General features: G+C 42.0%; 1 protein-coding gene across 10 annotated transcripts in view; it reads left to right on the top strand.

Moving 5' to 3' along the window:
• The window catches only part of NSD1 (nuclear receptor binding SET domain protein 1), a 179097-nt gene that overhangs the window by 66562 nt on the left and 95009 nt on the right, over positions 1-17526 (top strand). For all 10 annotated transcript variants that reach the window (XM_058440176.1, XM_058440175.1, XM_032158717.2 and 7 more), the window contains one exon: positions 12072-12244. In XM_058440176.1, coding sequence (XP_058296159.1) covers positions 12072-12244 — 173 coding nt within the window. The remainder of the gene's footprint in view (positions 1-12071; positions 12245-17526) is intronic.

Raw genomic sequence — 17526 nt, 5'->3', positions numbered from 1 at the left:
GTTTTGCTCTTGTTGCCCAGGCTGGAGTGCAATGGCGTGATCTCGGCTTACCGCAACCTCCGCCTCCCGGGTTCAAGCTATTCTCCTGGCTCAGCCTCCTCAGTAGCTGGGATTGCAGGCATGTGCCACTACGCCCAGCTAATTTTGTATTTTTAGTAGAGACGGGGTTTCTCCATGTTGGTCAGACTGGTCTCGAGCTCCCGACCTCAGGTGATCTGCCTGCCTCGGCCTCCCAAAGTGCTGAGATTACAGGCATGAGTCCTGCACCAGGCCTAATTTTTATGTTTTTAGTAGAGACGAGGTTTCACCATGTTGGCCAGGCTGGTCTTGAACTCCTGACGTCAGGTGATCCGCCCGCCTCAGTCTCCCAAAGTATAGGGATTACAGGTGTGAGCCACTGCGCCCGGCTGATTTAAGCATTCTCAATTATTCTGTTGATGCCAGGAAGGTGTTAGGCCATTTCTCTAATGTTTACATTGTCCAGAATCACCTTTTAGTATATTTACATATTTCTACTTTAATCAGGTTTGTATCATTTTTGATAATATAAAAGCTGAAACAATTGTAAATGTTTCTTATTAATAATTTTGAAGTTTAAAATTTTAATTTGGAGTATTTCCTTTAAATGCTATTGTTTGTTTTTCAGTTGATTGTTGTGTTTGAATCTCAGGTACCTTAGTTTTAAATTACTCTAAAGGATGGGGCTGAAACTTGATTTATTTTTATTTTATTTTATTTTAGAGAAGAATTTCTGCTCTGTCTCCCAGGCTGGAGTGCAGTGGCGCAATCTCGGCTCACCGCAAGCTCTGCCTGCTGGGTTCACGCCATTCTCCTGCCTCAGCCTCCCAAGTAGCTGGGACTACAGGCGCCCACCACCATGCCCAGCTAATTTTTTTGGTATTTTTAGCAGAGACGGGGTTTCACCATGTTAGCCAGGATGGTCTTGATCTCCTGACCTCGTGATCTGCCTGCCTCGGCCTCCCAAAATGCTGGGATTACAAGTGTGAGCCACCGCACCGGGCCAATTTTTGTATTTTTAATAGAGATGGGGTTTCACCATGTTGGCCAGGCTGGTCTTGAACTCCTGACCTCAGGTGATCCTCCTTCCTCAGCCTCCCAAAGTGTTGGGATTACAGACGTGAGCCACTGCACCTGGCCTGAAACTTGATTTGAGCTGTCCTTTTTTCTATTAGGATGGTAGTGATTTTATTTTAGTTTTAATATATGCATTTTAGTTTCTGAAAGTCAGATGTTGATGAGATTCAGAAAAATCAGCTTACTCTCTGCTTTGCTGTGATCTGCCACATTCTTCACTCCTTTCAACAGGCAACCAATTGATATTAATTTTTGTTGTTGTTGTTGTTTTGTTTTGAGACGGAATTTTGCTCTGTCACCTACGTTGGAATGCAGTGGTGCAATTTCGGCTCACTGCAACCTCTGCCTCCCGGGTTCAAGCGATTCTCTTCCTGCCTCAGCCTCCAGAGTAGCTGGGATTACAGGTGGGTGTGTGCCACCACGCCCAGCTAATTTTTGTATTTTAGTAGAGACGGGGTTTCACCATGTTGGCCAGGCTGGTCTCAAACTCCTGACCTCAAGTGAACCACCGGTCATGGCCTCTCAAAGCGTTTGGATTACAGGCGTGAGCCACCACACCCGGTCGATATTAATATATTTTTATATACATAATGTTTTTTCATGTAAATTATATTTTTATTTACATGAGTAAATATATACTTCTTAGTCATCTTCCATGTCTTTCCTTTATCACAAACAGAACATTATATATTTTGCAGCTTGCCTTTTCCACTTTCTGGAGATTTTTTTCATATTTTTATTATTTATTTATTTATTTATTTATTTATTTTTCTGAGACAGGATCTCATTCTGTTGCCTAGGCTGGAGTGTAATGGCATAACCGCGCCTCACTGAAGCCTTGATCTCCAGGGCTCAAACAGTCATCCAACCTCAGCATCCTGAATAGCTGAAATAGCTGGGAGCACAGACGTGTGCCACCACACATGGCTTTTGGTTTGTTTTGTTTTGTTTTTTTGGGTGGAGATAGTGTCTCCATATATTACCCAGGCTGGTCTTGAAATTTTGAGCTTAATAAGGGATCCTCCCACCTTGGCCTTCCAGAGTGCTGGGATTACATGTGTGAGTCACCATGCCTCTTTTTTTTTTTTTTTTTTTTTTTTTGAAAAAAAGGGTGATTTCTCCAAAGTAGAATTCCTGGATTTGATTTTATATTTTGAATAGTGAGGTGTCCAAAAACCTTTATAAATTTTAATGTCTTTTTTTTTTTTTGAGACGGAGTCTCGCTCTGTCTCCCAGGTTGGAGTGCAGTGGCACGATCTCGGCTCCCTGCAAGCTCCACCTCCTGGGTTCACACCATTCTCCTGCCTCAGCCTCCCAAGTACCTGGGACTACAGGCGCCAAAACCTAGCACAGTACTAGGTTTTGTGTCTGGGCGCAGTGGCTCACACCTGTAATTCCAGCACTTTGGGAGGCTAAGGCGGGCAGATCACCTGAGGTCAGGAGTTCGAGACCAGTCTGGCTGACATGGTGAAACCCTGTGTTTACTAAAAATACAAAAATTAGCCAGGTGTGTTGGCATGCTCCTATAATCCCAGCTACTGGGGAGGCTGAGGCAGAAGAATTGCTTGAACCCGGGATGCGGAGGTTGCAGTGGTCCACGATCACACTACTGCACTCCAGCCTGGGCAACAGAGCAAGACTCTGTCTCAAAAGAAAAAAATAATTTAGTGTGTTAGAAATTTAATACCTTGACCAGGCATGGTGGCTCATGCCTATAATCCCAGCACTTTGGGAGTCTGAGGTGGGAGGATCACTTGAGCCCAGGAGTTTGAGGCCAGCCTTGGCAACACAATGAGACACTTTCTCTTTAATTCAAAAAAAAATGTTGATAACTTATCCTTTGTGACCTGTCTGGATATTTAAATTCTACTACTAGAAAACTCTTTGAGTCCTCCTTTTCTAACCTCCCTGTCCCTATGACTACTGGTTTCTTACTCATTAGGGTGTCTCTCTCTCTCTCTCTCTCCTCGTCTCTCTTTTGATTTAGGGTCTCGTTCTATTGCCCAGGCTGGAATGCAGTGGCGTGATCATGACTCATTGCAGCCATAGCTTCCCAGGGTCAAGCGATCTTCCCTCCTGTGCCTTCCAAGCAGCTGGGACTACAGGCATTGGCCACTATGCCTGGCTTAGTTTTTAATTTTTTTGTAGAGACGGGGTTTTGTCTTGTTGCCCAGGCTGGTCTGAAACTCCTGGGCTCAAGCGATCTGCCCGCTTGGGCCTCCCAAAGTACTTGGGATTACTGACGGGAGCTACCACACTCAGCCTATTTATAGTGTTTCTTATGCATACTAGTTGAGTCCATGCTATTTATTTAACAAATAGTAAATACCTTGTATAGATTGAGTACTGTGCTAGGTTTTGGGATCCATTATTGGACCATGCATCAATACTACTTTCTCTCATGAGAAATTAGAATCTCTTATAAGGGACAAGACACCAGAAAATAATCAAATGCATTATTGCTTAACTGAGAAGTCTGTCCAAGGAACAATTTTGATGCCTATTCAGTGATATAACAGGGATAACTGACCTGGACTTTTCATCAGTGGTGTTCGCTAATAAAGTTATCTCTGATCTGTTACTTGAGAGGATGAGTTGGGAGTTAACTAGGGAAGAGAGAAGAAGATGGTTCCAGGAATCTGCAGCTCACAGAGTAATGGAGAGTGGCACAGTATGAGGCTGGGAAGTAGATATAGGACAAAGTGTTCAGTGCCTTGTTAACTTTGTTAAAAAAATTTTGTTATTTTTATCTCAGGAATAATGTATATAATTAAAACATGTTTAGCGGGAGCCACCATGCTCTGATCTGTTCATTTTAAAAGTTCACTGTGGCTGGATTGTTGAACATGTATTAGAGGGGGACCACAAATAAGTAAAAAGAGATAGTTAAAGAAGTCATTATTAGTGATTATGGTGTGATGAAAATTGTGAATAGAAAATAAAAACAGATTAGGAGGTAAAATGCATCTGATGTAGTAATGCATTGGATAATGTTGAGTGAGGGAGAACGAAGTCCTGAGGCTTTCAGTTCTCAGGTTTCCATATCACTGGATGGCTTCCACGTTTTTAGTTTCATCACTGGATGGATGAATAGATCGTCATTTACTGAGAGAACACGGGAGCATCTATAACTCAGAAAGGACATATTCTTGTTCGTATTAGTTGGAGCCATGGGCAAGGCATGGGTGAGATTTTTTGGGACAAAAGATACCATGAGACAAAAGGTACATTGAGGAAGACATCATTTGACATCTGTATGGAAGAGACTGAGCTTGCTGAAAAAGAATGATGAAAAAGAATCAGATGAAACAGAGATGGAAGAGGAAAAGTAGCAGAATGTGGCTAGAGTACAGTCGTATGTACTAGGGATATGTTCTAAGATTCTCAGTGGATGCCTGAAACTGGATAGTACTGAATCCCACATATATAATGTTTTTCCTGTACATACATACCTATTATAAAGTATCATTTATAAATTGGGCATTGTGGCCGGTTGTGGTGGCTCATGCCTGTAATCCTAGCACTTTGGGAAGTCGAGGCGGGCGAATCACTTGAGGTCAGGAGTTGAAAGCCAGCCTGACCAACATGGTGAAACCCTGTTTCTACTAAAAACAAACAAAAAATTAGTTGGGCCTGGTGGTGGACACCTGTAATCCCAGCTACTGGGGAGGCTAAGGCAGGAGGATTGCTTAAACTTGGGAGGTGGAAGTTGCAATGAGCCGAGATCATACCACTGCACTCCAGCCTGGGCGATGGAGCAAGACTCCATCTAAAAAAAAAAAAAATAGTAAATAAAAAATAAATTGGGCATTGTAAGAGATCAATAACAACTAATAATAAAACAGAGGGCGAGTGCAGTGGCTCACGCCTATAATCCCAGCACTTTGGGAGGCCGAGGCAGGCGGATCACAAGGTCAGGTGATTGAGACCATCTTGGCTAAGACAGTGAAATCCTGTCTCTACTAAAAATACAAAAAATTAGCTGGGTGTGGTGGCGGGCACCTGTAGTCCCAGCTACTTGGCAGGCTGAGGCAGGAGAATGGTGTGAGCCCAGGAGGCGGAGCTTGCAGTGAGCCGAGATGGCGCCACTGTACTCCAGCCTGGGCGAGAGTGCGAGACTCCGTCTCAAAAAACAAAAAACAAAAAAAAAAAAAAAAAAAAAGTAAATAAATAGAACAATTACACTGTAATAAAAGTTATGGGAATCTGTCCCCTACCTTCGACCCCAATAGCTTATTTTACTGTATCACAGGTAACTGAAACCATCGAAGGTGAAGTCTCATGTGAGCTGGGACCACTGTAGTTTAAGGACGATGTGGTCAATTTTGCTGAATGTTGCCTAGAGAGCAAATAAAATGTCCATTCGGGATAAGAAGGTGGAGATCACGAGTACCTTTTTTGTTGTTGTTGGTTTGATTGAGGTAGAAGTTAGATTGGACTGATTTGAGGCAATGGAGACAGACAGAGAAGGGAGGATGCTGCAGGCAGATAGGTATATAGGATTCAGAAGGATTTTTATTTTTTGTTGTTATTTTTTATTTTAATGTTATTCTTATTTTTGAGAAAGAGTCTTGCCCTGTCACTAAGGCTGGAGTGCAGTGGCACAATTACAGCTCACTGCAACTTCCCATCTCCCAGGCTCCAGTGCTCTCTGCCAAATGAGGACTCCAGCGCTCCTTCCACCTCAGCCTCCTAAGTAGCTGGGACTACAGGTGTGCACCACAACACTTGGCTAATTTTTGTATTTTTTGTAGAGACAGGATCTCCCTATGTTGCATGAACTGGTCTTGAACTCCTGGCCTTAAGTGATCCTCCCGCCTTGGCCTCCCAACGTGCTGAGATTACAGGTGTGAGCCACTGTGCCTGGCTAATTTATTTTTGACTCTAGAGACAAGGAAGTTTCAAGATGAAGGTGCTAGCCAATTCGGATCCCAAGTGAGGGCTCTCTTCCTGACTTGTAGATAACCACATTGTTGCTGTGTCCTCATTTAGCAGAGAGCGAAAGTACTCACTCTGGCATCTTCTTACAAGGAGACTAGTTGCATCATGAGGTCACCTCCATCATGAGGGACCTATTACTAATCTAGTAATAGTATTTAGTATTCTTAGTATATTTAGTGTATAAAATTAGTAAATCTAATTACTCCAAAGGCCTCACCTATAAACACCAACATATGGGGGTGGGGGTCAAGGCTTCACAATAATGCATTTCAGGAGGACATAAACATTTAGTCTGTAATGGCCCTTTTTCATCCTTCTTGAATGATAGTCCTACTAACTCTGAGTTTTAAATTGTCATCAGTAAATTGAATTCATATCCATAGTGATAGTCCAGGCTTTAGATTTATATACTCAACTCCATACTTGAAGTTTTCACCAGGATATCAATTTGAAAATATATTCATCACCATAACATGGAACCCCATACTCTTTAGCTTCCTGTGTCTCCATCTTTCCACACCCATATGTGTTTGCCTTAAGCAACCACTAATGTACTTTCTGTTTCTGTGGATTTGCGTATTCTGGACATTTCATATGTAGTAGGTCCCCAATTTGAGTTAGAATTTTTCGACCTTACAATGGTGCGAAAGCGATACACATTAAATAGAAATGGTACTTCGAGTTACCTGTAGAACCATGCTGTTTTTCACTTTCAATGTAGTATTCAGTAAATTACACGAGATATTTAGCAGTTAATTTTAAAATAGGCTTTGTGTCAGAAATATTGCACAACTTTAGACCAATGTAAGTGTTCTGAGCATGTTTAGCGTAGGCTAGGTGTATTAAATGCATTTTCTAATTATTCTTTTTTTTTTTTAGAGGCAGAGTCTTGCTCTTTGCTCAGGCTGGAGTGTAGTGACATGATGTCAGCTCACTGCAACCTCTGCCTCTTGGACTCATGTGATCCTCCCGCCTCAGCCCCGCAAGTAGCTGGAACTATAGGCAAAGGCCACCACACCCAGCTCATTTTTAAATTTTGTTGTAGACAGGGAGACAGGGTCTCCCTGTATTGCCCATGCTTGTCTTGAACTCCTGGGCTCAAACAGTCCTGTTGCCTTGGCCTCAGAAAGTGTTTGGATTATAGGCGTGAAGCCACTGCGTCTGGCCAGCCTTCATATTCAACTTAATATTTTCTTTTTTTTTTTGAGATGGAGTCTCGTTCCGTCACCAGGCTGGAGTGCAGTGGCACGATCTCGGCTCACTGCAACCTCTGACACCCTGGTTCGAGCAATTCTCCTGCCTCAGCCTCCTGAGTAGCTGGGATTACAGGTGCCTGCCACCGCTCCCGGCTAATTTTTGTATTTTTAGTAGAGATGGGGTTTCACCATGTTGGTCAGGATGTTCTCGATCTCCTGACCTCGTGATCCGCCCGCCTAGGCCTCCCAAAGTGCTGGGATTACAGGAGTGAGCCACCACGCCCGGCCTCAACTTAATATTTTCAACTTATAATGGGTATGTCATGGAGCATCTGTGATTTGTTTATAATTTTTCCACAAATCTGTTGTGCTCCTCAACTTCAATGGGGATACGTTCCCACTAGGAATGCATTGGTTCTGATTTTTCCCATATCCCCATCATTGGTTATTTGACTTTTAAAAAATAGACAAAACATAAATTTAATGTTTTTGTTTTGTTTTGTTTTTTTGAGATAGAGTCCTGCTGTGTTGCCAAGGCTGTGGCAGGATCTCAGCTCACTGCAATCCCTGCCTCCTGGGTTCAAGCAGTTCTTCTGCCTCAGGTTCCTGAGTAGCTGGGACTATAAGAGTAGCTGGGACTACAGGCATGTGCCACCACGCCTGGCTAGTTTTTGTATTTTTAGTAGAGACAGGATTTCACCATGTTGGCCAGGCCGTTCTTGAACTCCTGACCTTAAGTGATCCTCCCGCCTTGGCCTCCCAAGGTGCTGCCCTGCCTCAGCCTCCCAAGGTGCTGGGACTATAGGCCTGAGTTACCTTTCCTTACCTAATGTTTTCATTGTTTCAAGTAGGCAGTTCCGTAGCATTAAGTATATTAACATTGTTGTGTAGCCATTACCATTATTCGTCTCCAGACTCTTTCATCTCCCAAATTGAAACTCTGTACCCATTTACCAACATCACCGTAGCCCTTGGTAACCACTGTTCTGTGTTTTTTTTTCCTTATAAATTTGACTATTTTAGATACCACATATGACTAGAATCAGACATTTGTCCTATTGACCCCTTACTTCACTTATCATAATGTCTTCTAAGTTCATCTATGCTATAGTATGTTTCCAAATTTTTTTCTCTGTTAATTTTTTTTAAAGGCTACATAATACGTTGTTGTATTGTAAGTATCACATTTTGTTTCTCCATTCATCCATCAGAGAACATTGGGGTTGTTTCCTTTTGGCCATTCTGAACAGTGTTTCTATAAACATTGTATAGTATCTGGTGTTTTTGTATTCCGTTTTTTTTTTTTTTTGGATGGAGTTTCACTCTTGTTGCTCAGGCTGGAGTGCAATGAGGCGCGATCTTGGCTCACTGCAACTTCTGTCTCCTGGGTTCAAGTGATCCTCTTGCCTCAGTTAGGATTACAGGTGCATACCACCACACTTGGCACTAATTTTTGTATTTTTAGTAGAGACTGGGTTTCACCATGTTGGCCAGGCTGATCTCGAACTCCTGACCTCTGGTGATCCGCCTGCCTCCGCCTCCCAAAGTGCTGGGATTATAGGTGTGAGCCACTGCGTCCAACCTAAGCATCTGCGTTTTTTTTTTTTTTTTTTGAGACAGAGTCTTGCTCTGTCTCCCAGGCTGGAGTGCAGTAGCGGGATCTTGGCTCACTGCAACCTCTGCCTCCTGGGTTCAAGCGATTCTTCTGCCTCAGCCTCCTGAGTAACTGGGACTAAAAGTCAGCTAAAAGTCGAAGCTGTAATGGCTAAGATCTTAACATGCCATGCAAACTCTTACAAGTCTGGTTGCTGCCCAACCTTCATTAGTTTCCCTTTTCTTCTAGTTTATGATACAGTGTTTAGAACTACTTGTAGTTTTGTTTTGTTTTATTCATTCATGCCTTTGAGGGTTCTGTGCCCTCATACTATAATTCTATCTTTAAGTGTTTACTTTTTTTTTTTTTGTTTGAGATGGTGTCTCACTCTGTTGCCCAGGCTAGAGTGCAGTGGTGTGATCTCAGCTCACTGCAACCCCCGCCTTCTGAGTTCAAGCAATTCTCATGCCTCAGCCTCTCGAGTAGCTTGGATTACAGGCATGTCGCACCACACTCGGCTACTTTTTGTATTTTTAGCTTTTTTTACTATGGGGTTTTACTATGTTGGCCAGGCTGGTCTTGAACTCCTGACCTCAGGTGATCCGCCTGCCTCAGCCTCCCAGAGTGCTGGGATTACAGGCATGAGCCATCCCACCTGGCCAAACTGTTTAACTTTAAAAGTTGTTCAGCCTGGCGCGGTGGCTCACGCCTGTAATCCCAGCACTTTGGGAGACCAAGGTGGGCGGATCACCTGAGGTCGGGAGTTTGAGATCAGCCTGATCAACATGAAGAAATCCCATCTTTACTAAAAATACAAAAAATGAGCCGGGCATGGTGGCGCATGCCTGTAATTCCAGCTACTCGGGAGGCTGGGGGAGGAGAATCGCTTGAACCTGGGAGGCAGAGGTTGTGGTGAGCCGAGATCATGCCATAGCACTCCAGACTGAGCAATAAGAGTGAAACTCCGTCTCAAAAAAAAAAAAAAAAAATTGTTCAAGTACTTCATTTGTCTCCTCCCACTTATAATTGAGTTTTTTTTTTTTTAAGAAATAAGTGTTTATTTTTGCAGTTGTCATGCCTTTTGTACTGTAATCTATTTATATATGACTTATCTGTCAGACAGTGAGTTCTTTTTTCTCCTCCTCACATTGCTGGCACATCAGAAGTTCTTGATCTGTTAATGGAATTAATTAATTAATTTATTTATTTATTTATTTATTTATTTATTTATTTATTTCTAAGTGTCTTGCTATACTGCCAGGGTGGAGTGCAGTGGCGTCATAATGGCTCACTGTATTCTTGACCTTTGAGGATGAAGTGATCCTCCCTTCCAAATAGGTGGGACTACGGGCACATGCCACCATTCTCAGCTAATTTTTTTATTTTTAGTAGAGATAGGGTCTTGCTATGTTTCCCAGGCTGGTCTCGAACTCCTGGACTCAAGCAATCCTCCCACTTCTGCCTCCCAAAGTGTTGGGATTACAGGTGTGAGCCCCTGCACCTGGCCAGTTCAATGTATTGACTCATGGGAAAGTGATTTATTTCTCAAATTGACTTTAAGAACCTCTATATAGGTACACACATGTGTATATTAACCAGTTCCAGTTCCTGTAGGTGATTTTTATTGAAGGATTTAATTCAGTAGGTGGGAAATAAGGAGTTCTTTTTTTTTTTTTTTTTTTTTTTTGAGACGGAGTCTTGCTCTGTCGCCCAGGCTGGAGTGCAGTGGCTCAATCTCGGCTCACTGCAAGCTCCGCCTTCCGGGTTCATGCCATTCTCCTGCCTCAGCCTCTCTGAGTAGCTGGGACTACAGGCGCCCGCCACCACGCCCGGCTAATTTTTTTTGTATTTTTAGTAGAGACGGGGTTTCACTGTGGTCTCGATCTCCTGACCTTGTGATCTGCCCGCCTCGGCCTCCCAAAGTGCTGGGATTACAAGCGTGAGCCACCGCGCCCGGCCTCTTTTTTTTTTTTCAGTTTGTTTTTAAAATGAACCAGACAACACAAAATTTAACTAAGTTTTAGTTTCATTATTGAGCTATGTTTTTTTATAGAAAAACTACCATGTGTACACTTTTGAAACCACCATTTATAGAGAAGTTACCGTTGACAGTTCAATTTATAAATCCCTTCTCTCCTTTGTCTTTCTTTTTTTCATTTTTCATTTTGCATTCTGAAGGAAGTAGGCATTCTGTAATTCTTCCAAAGGTTATTAGGATTCTTTTCTGTGTTTTGAAATAAGACGTGGTTGTTACAAGGGAACTAGATGTGAGTTAAAGTGAATTTTTGTATAAAATGATTTTTATTTCCTTTTATTAAAAGTGACAAATTGTTAAACGTGTTGTCCTGACTCTCTTTTGTGACACTTTTTAGTGTAATAAAAGTTGCTAATAAAATTGTAAAGTGTGTGGAAGATAACATATACTAGATGAATTTAATTATAATCTTTTCTAGATGGGATTTGTGTTTTCATATTTTTAATTATATGTATAGAACTTTAGATAACCAAGAAATTATAGGCTAAACTGGATTTATTTTTGGTTTTATTACTGGTAGGCTTTCCTTTTTCTTTTAAAATTTCCCTAATTTGAAATATTGCATTTCACTTTCTTTGCAAAACCAATGTTTGACCATGCATTTGTTCTCTCTTAAGTTATTGAACTTACTATATCTAAAATATCAAAACCATACATTATTTTGGGGGTGTGCTTGTGGGGAGGAATCCATGCAAAGCACCTTGTGTGGTGCTTGTCTATGAGTAGCTACACTATAAATGTTAACAGATCATACATGTTGCTTTGCTGAAACATTTCTTCCTCTTTATATTAGCCTAGTGTTTTTCACGTTTTCTTGGTTGTTTTTTAATATATACATTTTTGTTGCTGTGGGCTTATTATACATCTTCTGTATTTTTGGAACAATGAAATTATAAACTGATAGTGAAAGAAACTTACCTGTCTACTATCTTAATTTCTTCTTTGTAGTTAATCTACATTTAGCTGGTTTTGAAGCTATATCACATCATCAGACTAGACTACTGATTCATTCATAACCTCCTATGTATTTTCTTGCCACACATATAGAATACTTAAAATTTTCCTTGTGTATGATCTACTCTAGAGTGTCTAGTTCAGTGGACATGTTAGTTGTTTCCAGACAGTCTTCTTTAGCAGCAATGATGTGGCTATTAATGATGAGAAGTAATTTCTTTGATCTAATGATTCTGGTTCTCTTACCCTTACCTAGTTTCCAACCGGAGGCCCTATCGGCAGTACTACGTGGAGGCTTTTGGAGATCCTTCTGAGAGAGCCTGGGTGGCTGGAAAAGCAATCGTCATGTTTGAAGGCAGACATCAATTCGAAGAGCTACCTGTCCTTAGGCGAAGAGGAAAACAGAAAGAAAAAGGATATAGGCATAAGGTAGGAAACAAAAAAGGCTTTTTATTGAGTGACAGAAGCAAGTAAGAAAAAGAAAGAAAATGGCCTTTTATTTATTTTCGAGACAGAGCCTTGCTCTGTTTCCCAGGTTGGAGTACAGTGGTGCAATCTTTGCTCACTGCCGCCTCCGCGTCCCAGGTACAAGTGATTCTCGTGCTTCAGCCTCTTCAGTAGCTGGGATTATAAGCGAGCACCACCACGCCTGGCTAACTTTTGTATTTAGTAGAGACAGGATTTCGCCATGTTGGCCAGGTTGGTCTTGAACTCCTGAGCTCAAGCAGCCTGCCTGCCTTGGCCTCCCAAAATGCTGGGATTACAGGTGTGAGCCACTGCGCCTGGCCCGGCCCGGCCTTTTAAAAATAATTATCTACTTGGGAGTTAGCAGAGAGGAGGCAGGGAAGAAGCATTATATTTTTGAAATGTAAGTTATTTCCTTTGGTAGTAGCATATTTGTGAGAAAAGAGCTAGGGAGCAGATGCAGGTGGGTTTTTTTGTTTGTTTGTTTGTTTTTCCTCCCCAGTGGGCTGGGGCTAGCTTGTGACATATTTATACTCAATTTTTTGATAAATTATTTTAGTCAACTTTACTGTGTCACTCAGTAGTGAAAATTATGACATAGCATGACCATTCTTTTGTTATCTTTTATGCATGAAGAAAGTGATCATCGAAATGAAATATTCTGCTTCTTACCACTTGGACTAATTATTTCTATTAATGAGAATAATGTGGTTTTTTGTTTGTTTGTTTTTGGAGACAGAGTCTCACTCTGTCACCCAGGCTGAAGTGCAACTTCCGTTCTTGGCTCACTGCAACTTCCGTCTCCCAGGTTTGAGCCATTTTTGTGCCTTAGCCTCCCAAGTAGCTGGGATTATAGGTGCCTGCCACCACACCTGGCTAATTTTTGTATTTTTAGTAGAGACGGGTTTTGCCATATTGGCCAGGCTGGTCTTGAACTCCTGACATCAGGTGATCAACTCACCTCAGCCTCCCAAAGTGCTGGGATTACAGGTGTGAGCCACTGTGCCCACTGAGAACCGTAAGGTTTTTAATAATTTTCTTTTTTATGTTTGTCAGTGCTTAAGTTTCTACTCTAGTTATATTTCAACCATCAGTATTGTGGCTTTTTTTCTTTTGCTTGATGTTTTATGTTAAATTTGGCTGAGAAAAATACCAGTTTATTTTAATACTGTTTTTTCCTCCAGTTTTTTAATTGTGTTAAAATATATATAATACAAAATTTACCATCTTAAACACTTTTAAGTGTACAGTTAATGGTTTTAAATACATTCATAATGGTGTGCAAACATCTCATAATTATTTTCATCTTGTAAATCTGAAACTCTTTTACCTGTTAAACAGTAATTCCCCATTTGTCCTTCTCCCATCACCTGTTACCACCATTCTACTGTTGGTCTCTATGACTTAATATTCTCTTATATTAAATTCTTGAAGGAGAAATAATAATTTTTAGTTTGGTGTTTTATACTCCCCTGGGTCTAAATACTTTTATTATTATTATTATTTGATACGGGGGTCTCTCTATGTTGTTCATGCTAGAGTGCTGTTGCACAGTCGTCTTTTACTGCAGCTACGACCTCCCAGGCTCGAGCCATTCTCCTGCCTCAGTCTCCTGGGTAGCTGGGACTACAGATAGGTACGACTACAGTGGCTAATTTTTATTTATTATTATTATTATTTTTTTAAACAGAGTCTTGCTCTGTCACCCAGGCTGGAGTACACTGGCACAATCTTGGCTCACTGCAACCTCTGCCTCCTGGGTTCAAGCGATTCTCATGTCTCAGCCTCCCAAATAGTTGGGATTACAAGTGTATGCCACCACACCTGGCTAATTTTTGTATTTTTAGTAGAGACAGGGTTTCACCATGTTGGCCAGGCTGGTCTCAAACTCCTGTCCTCAACTGATCCATCTGCCTCGGTTTCCCAAAGTGCTGGGATTACAGGTGTGAGCCACTGTGCCTAGCCCCAATTTTTTTTTTTATTTTTTTGTAGAACGACGAGGTCTTGCCATGTTGCCCAGGCTGGTCTTGAACTGCTGGACTTAATCCTTTCATATCGGTTTCCCAAAGTGATGGGATTACAGGCATGAGATACCATGCTGGCAATACTTGTAGACTATTTTTAAAAATCATAATTAGGATAATTTAGAGTTCATATGCAGGGTCTGCCACTTAACACTTGAGTTCTCAAAGACTTGGTGTCTTCATCTCTAAAGCTAGTACAATAACTTAGACCTTATAGAACTGTTGTAAACATTAGAAATAAGTATAAAATATTTAATATGACATACAATTGATGCTTTAGAAACAATTAGTATGTGTTGTTAGGATGAAAGAGGTTAACGGCTTCCTTTCAGATATTTCAGCTGATTGCTGATAGGGATGTGTCGGTTATTTTGTTAAGTCTTTAGGTATGTAGAGTTACCAATCTTTTTAGAGGTGTTTATTGGGGCTTTCAGGTTGTGGAAAATTGATTTACTCTGGTCTCAGTCATAAGCATTAGTGGATATGTGTTTCTGTGCTTAAAAAAAAAATACACACACTAGATTGTCAGTTTGATCCTTTCTTTAAGAGGAGGCTACTCCTCTAGTTACCCTAATTTTTTTTTTTTTTCTTTTTGAGATGGAGTCTCACTCTATCGCCCCAGCTGGAATGCAGTGGCATGATCTCGGCTCACCACAACCTCTGCCTCCTGGGTTCAAGTGATTCTCCTGCTTCAGCCTCCCAAGTAGCTGAGATTACAGGCGTGCGCCACCACGCCCTGCTAATTTTTGTATTTTTAGTAGAGACAGGGTTTCACTATGTTGGCCTGGCTGGTCTCAACCTCCTAACCTAAGGTGACCCCCCGCCACCCCCCCCGACCTTGGCCTCTCAAAGTGCTGGGATTACAGGCGTGAGCCACTGTGCCCGGCCTCATTACTCTAATTATTTATTTTTTAATTTATTTTTATTTATTTATTTCTTTAGAGACAGAGTCTCGCTCTGTTGCCCAGGCTGGAGTGCAGTGGCGTGATCTCAGCTCACTACAACCTCCGCCTCCCGGGTTCATGCCATTCTCCTGCCTCAGCCTCCCGAGTAGCTGGGACTACAAGTGTCCACCACCAGTCCTGGCTAATGTTTTATATTTTTAGTGTAGATGGGGTTTCACCATGTTAGCCAGGATGGTCTCTATCTCCTGACCCTGTGATCTGCCCACCTCAGCCTCCCAGAGTGCTGGGATTACAGGCATGAGACACCATGTCTGGCCTATTTATTTATTTTTTAAATTTTTGTTTTGTTTTGTTTTGTTTTGTTTTGTTTTAGAGAGGGCGGTCTCCCTGTGTTTCCCGGGCTGGACTAAAGGCATCCTCCTGCCTCAGCCTCCCAAAGTGCTGGGATTAAAAGTGTGAGCCACTCCACCCAGTCTTTTATTTATTTATTTTATTTTTTAAAATTTGAGACAGGATCTTGCTCTGTCATCCAGGCTGGAGTGCAGTGGCACAGTTTCGGCTCACTGCAACCTTCACCTCCTGGGCCCAAATGATCCTCCTACCTCAGCCTACTGAGTAGCTGGGACCATATGCATGCAGTATGTCCGGCTAATTTGTGTGTGTGTGTGTGTGTGTGTGTGTGTGTGTGTGTGTGTGTGTGTGTGTATTTTTAGTAGAGACAGTCTCGTTGTGTTACCCAGGTTGGTCTTGAACTCCAGAGCTCATGTAATCCACCTGCCTCAGCCTCTCAAAGTCCTGGGAGTACAGCCATGAGCCACTGTCCCCAGCAATGATCTTAATGTTTACTTGCTCTGCAGAACATCCCCTTCATAAATATTAAAGTATATGTGGTAGTTAGAATCTTGACTAATACCTATCGTATGGAGGTAAGGAAGAAAATAAGAGTCTGAAAAATTAGCTGTATTTCACAGAGTCTCAATGTTTTCATGCTGTGAGGTATCCAGAAAAGATAATGTAATACCCACGGTGTCATCAGTATAATAGCTCTGGATTACATGATGAAGCCTAGGAGATGGCTTGGTTATAATCCAGGTTATATTTAACATTTATAGTCGATTCTTGATTAGCCAGGTGGCTAGTGATAACTAGAATTTCAAATTTCAAGTCCCCTAGGGAGGTAGATCAAACCTGCTGATTCCTCTTATCCTGTTTTTTCTATATTCATCTTCTTTAACCTTTTGCTTTCTTTTCTTTTTCTTTTTTTTTTCTTGCTTTTTCTTTTTCTTTTTCTTTTTTTCTTTTCTTTTTTCTTTTTGAGACAGAGTCTTGCTCTGTCACCCAGGCTGGAGTACAGTGGCGTGATCTCAGCTCACTGGAACCTCCACATACTGGGTACAAATGATTCTCGTGTCTTAGCCTCCCTACTTTCTTTTTTATGCAACTGAACATATGTTTGGCCTTCATACTCCTTAATTAATTAATTAATTTTTTGAGATGGAGTCTTGCTCTGTCCCCCATGCTGGAGTACAATGGTGTGATCTCCAACTCCCGGGTGCTAGTGATTCTCCTGCCTCAGCCTCCACAGTAGCTGGGAGTATAGGTATCTGCCACCACACCTGGCTAATTTTTTTATTTTTAGTAGAGATGGGGTTTGGTGGCCGGGCGCGGTGGCTCACGCTTGTAATCCCAGCACTTTGGGAGGCCGAGGCGGGCGGATCACGAGGTCAGGAGATCGAGACCACGGTGAAACCCCGTCTCTACTAAAAATACAAAAAATTAGCCGGGCGTGGTGGCGGGCGCCTGTAGTCCCAGCTATTTGGAGAGACTGAGGCAGGAGAATGGCGTGAACCCGGGAGGCGGAGCTTGCAGTGAGCTGAGATTGTGCCACTGCACTCCAGCCTGGGCGACAGAGCAAGACTCCGTCTCAAAAAAAAAAAAAAGAGATGGGGTTTGGCGATGTTGGCCAGGCTTATCTTGAACTCCTGACCGGAAGTGATCCGTCCTCCTCAGCTTCTGAAAGTGCTGGGATTACAGGCATGAGCCACACACCCGGCCAAGTATTCTTTAATTTAGAAATGTAATGTTACCAGTTTTAGTCTATATTCTGCTTTGTGCTTATAAATGCAGGGAGGGTGGAGTGTTTGTGAGATCAGTCCTTACTCTAATGACATAATCTTATTAGTAGAAGTATTATTGAAGAAGCTCCATTAGGGTGATTCAGATGCTGCTTGAGCTCAGGTGCTAACGGCTGGTTCCATAAAAGTAGGAGGCCTGACAGGTTCATAAAAGCTTCTGATTTCAGGCCGGGTGCGGTGGC

This window comes from Hylobates moloch, unplaced genomic scaffold (genome assembly GCF_009828535.3).
Source record: "Hylobates moloch isolate HMO894 unplaced genomic scaffold, HMol_V3 SCAFFOLD_6, whole genome shotgun sequence".
NCBI lineage: Eukaryota > Metazoa > Chordata > Mammalia > Primates > Hylobatidae > Hylobates > Hylobates moloch.
This window is presented reverse-complemented; position numbering and strand designations above follow the sequence as displayed.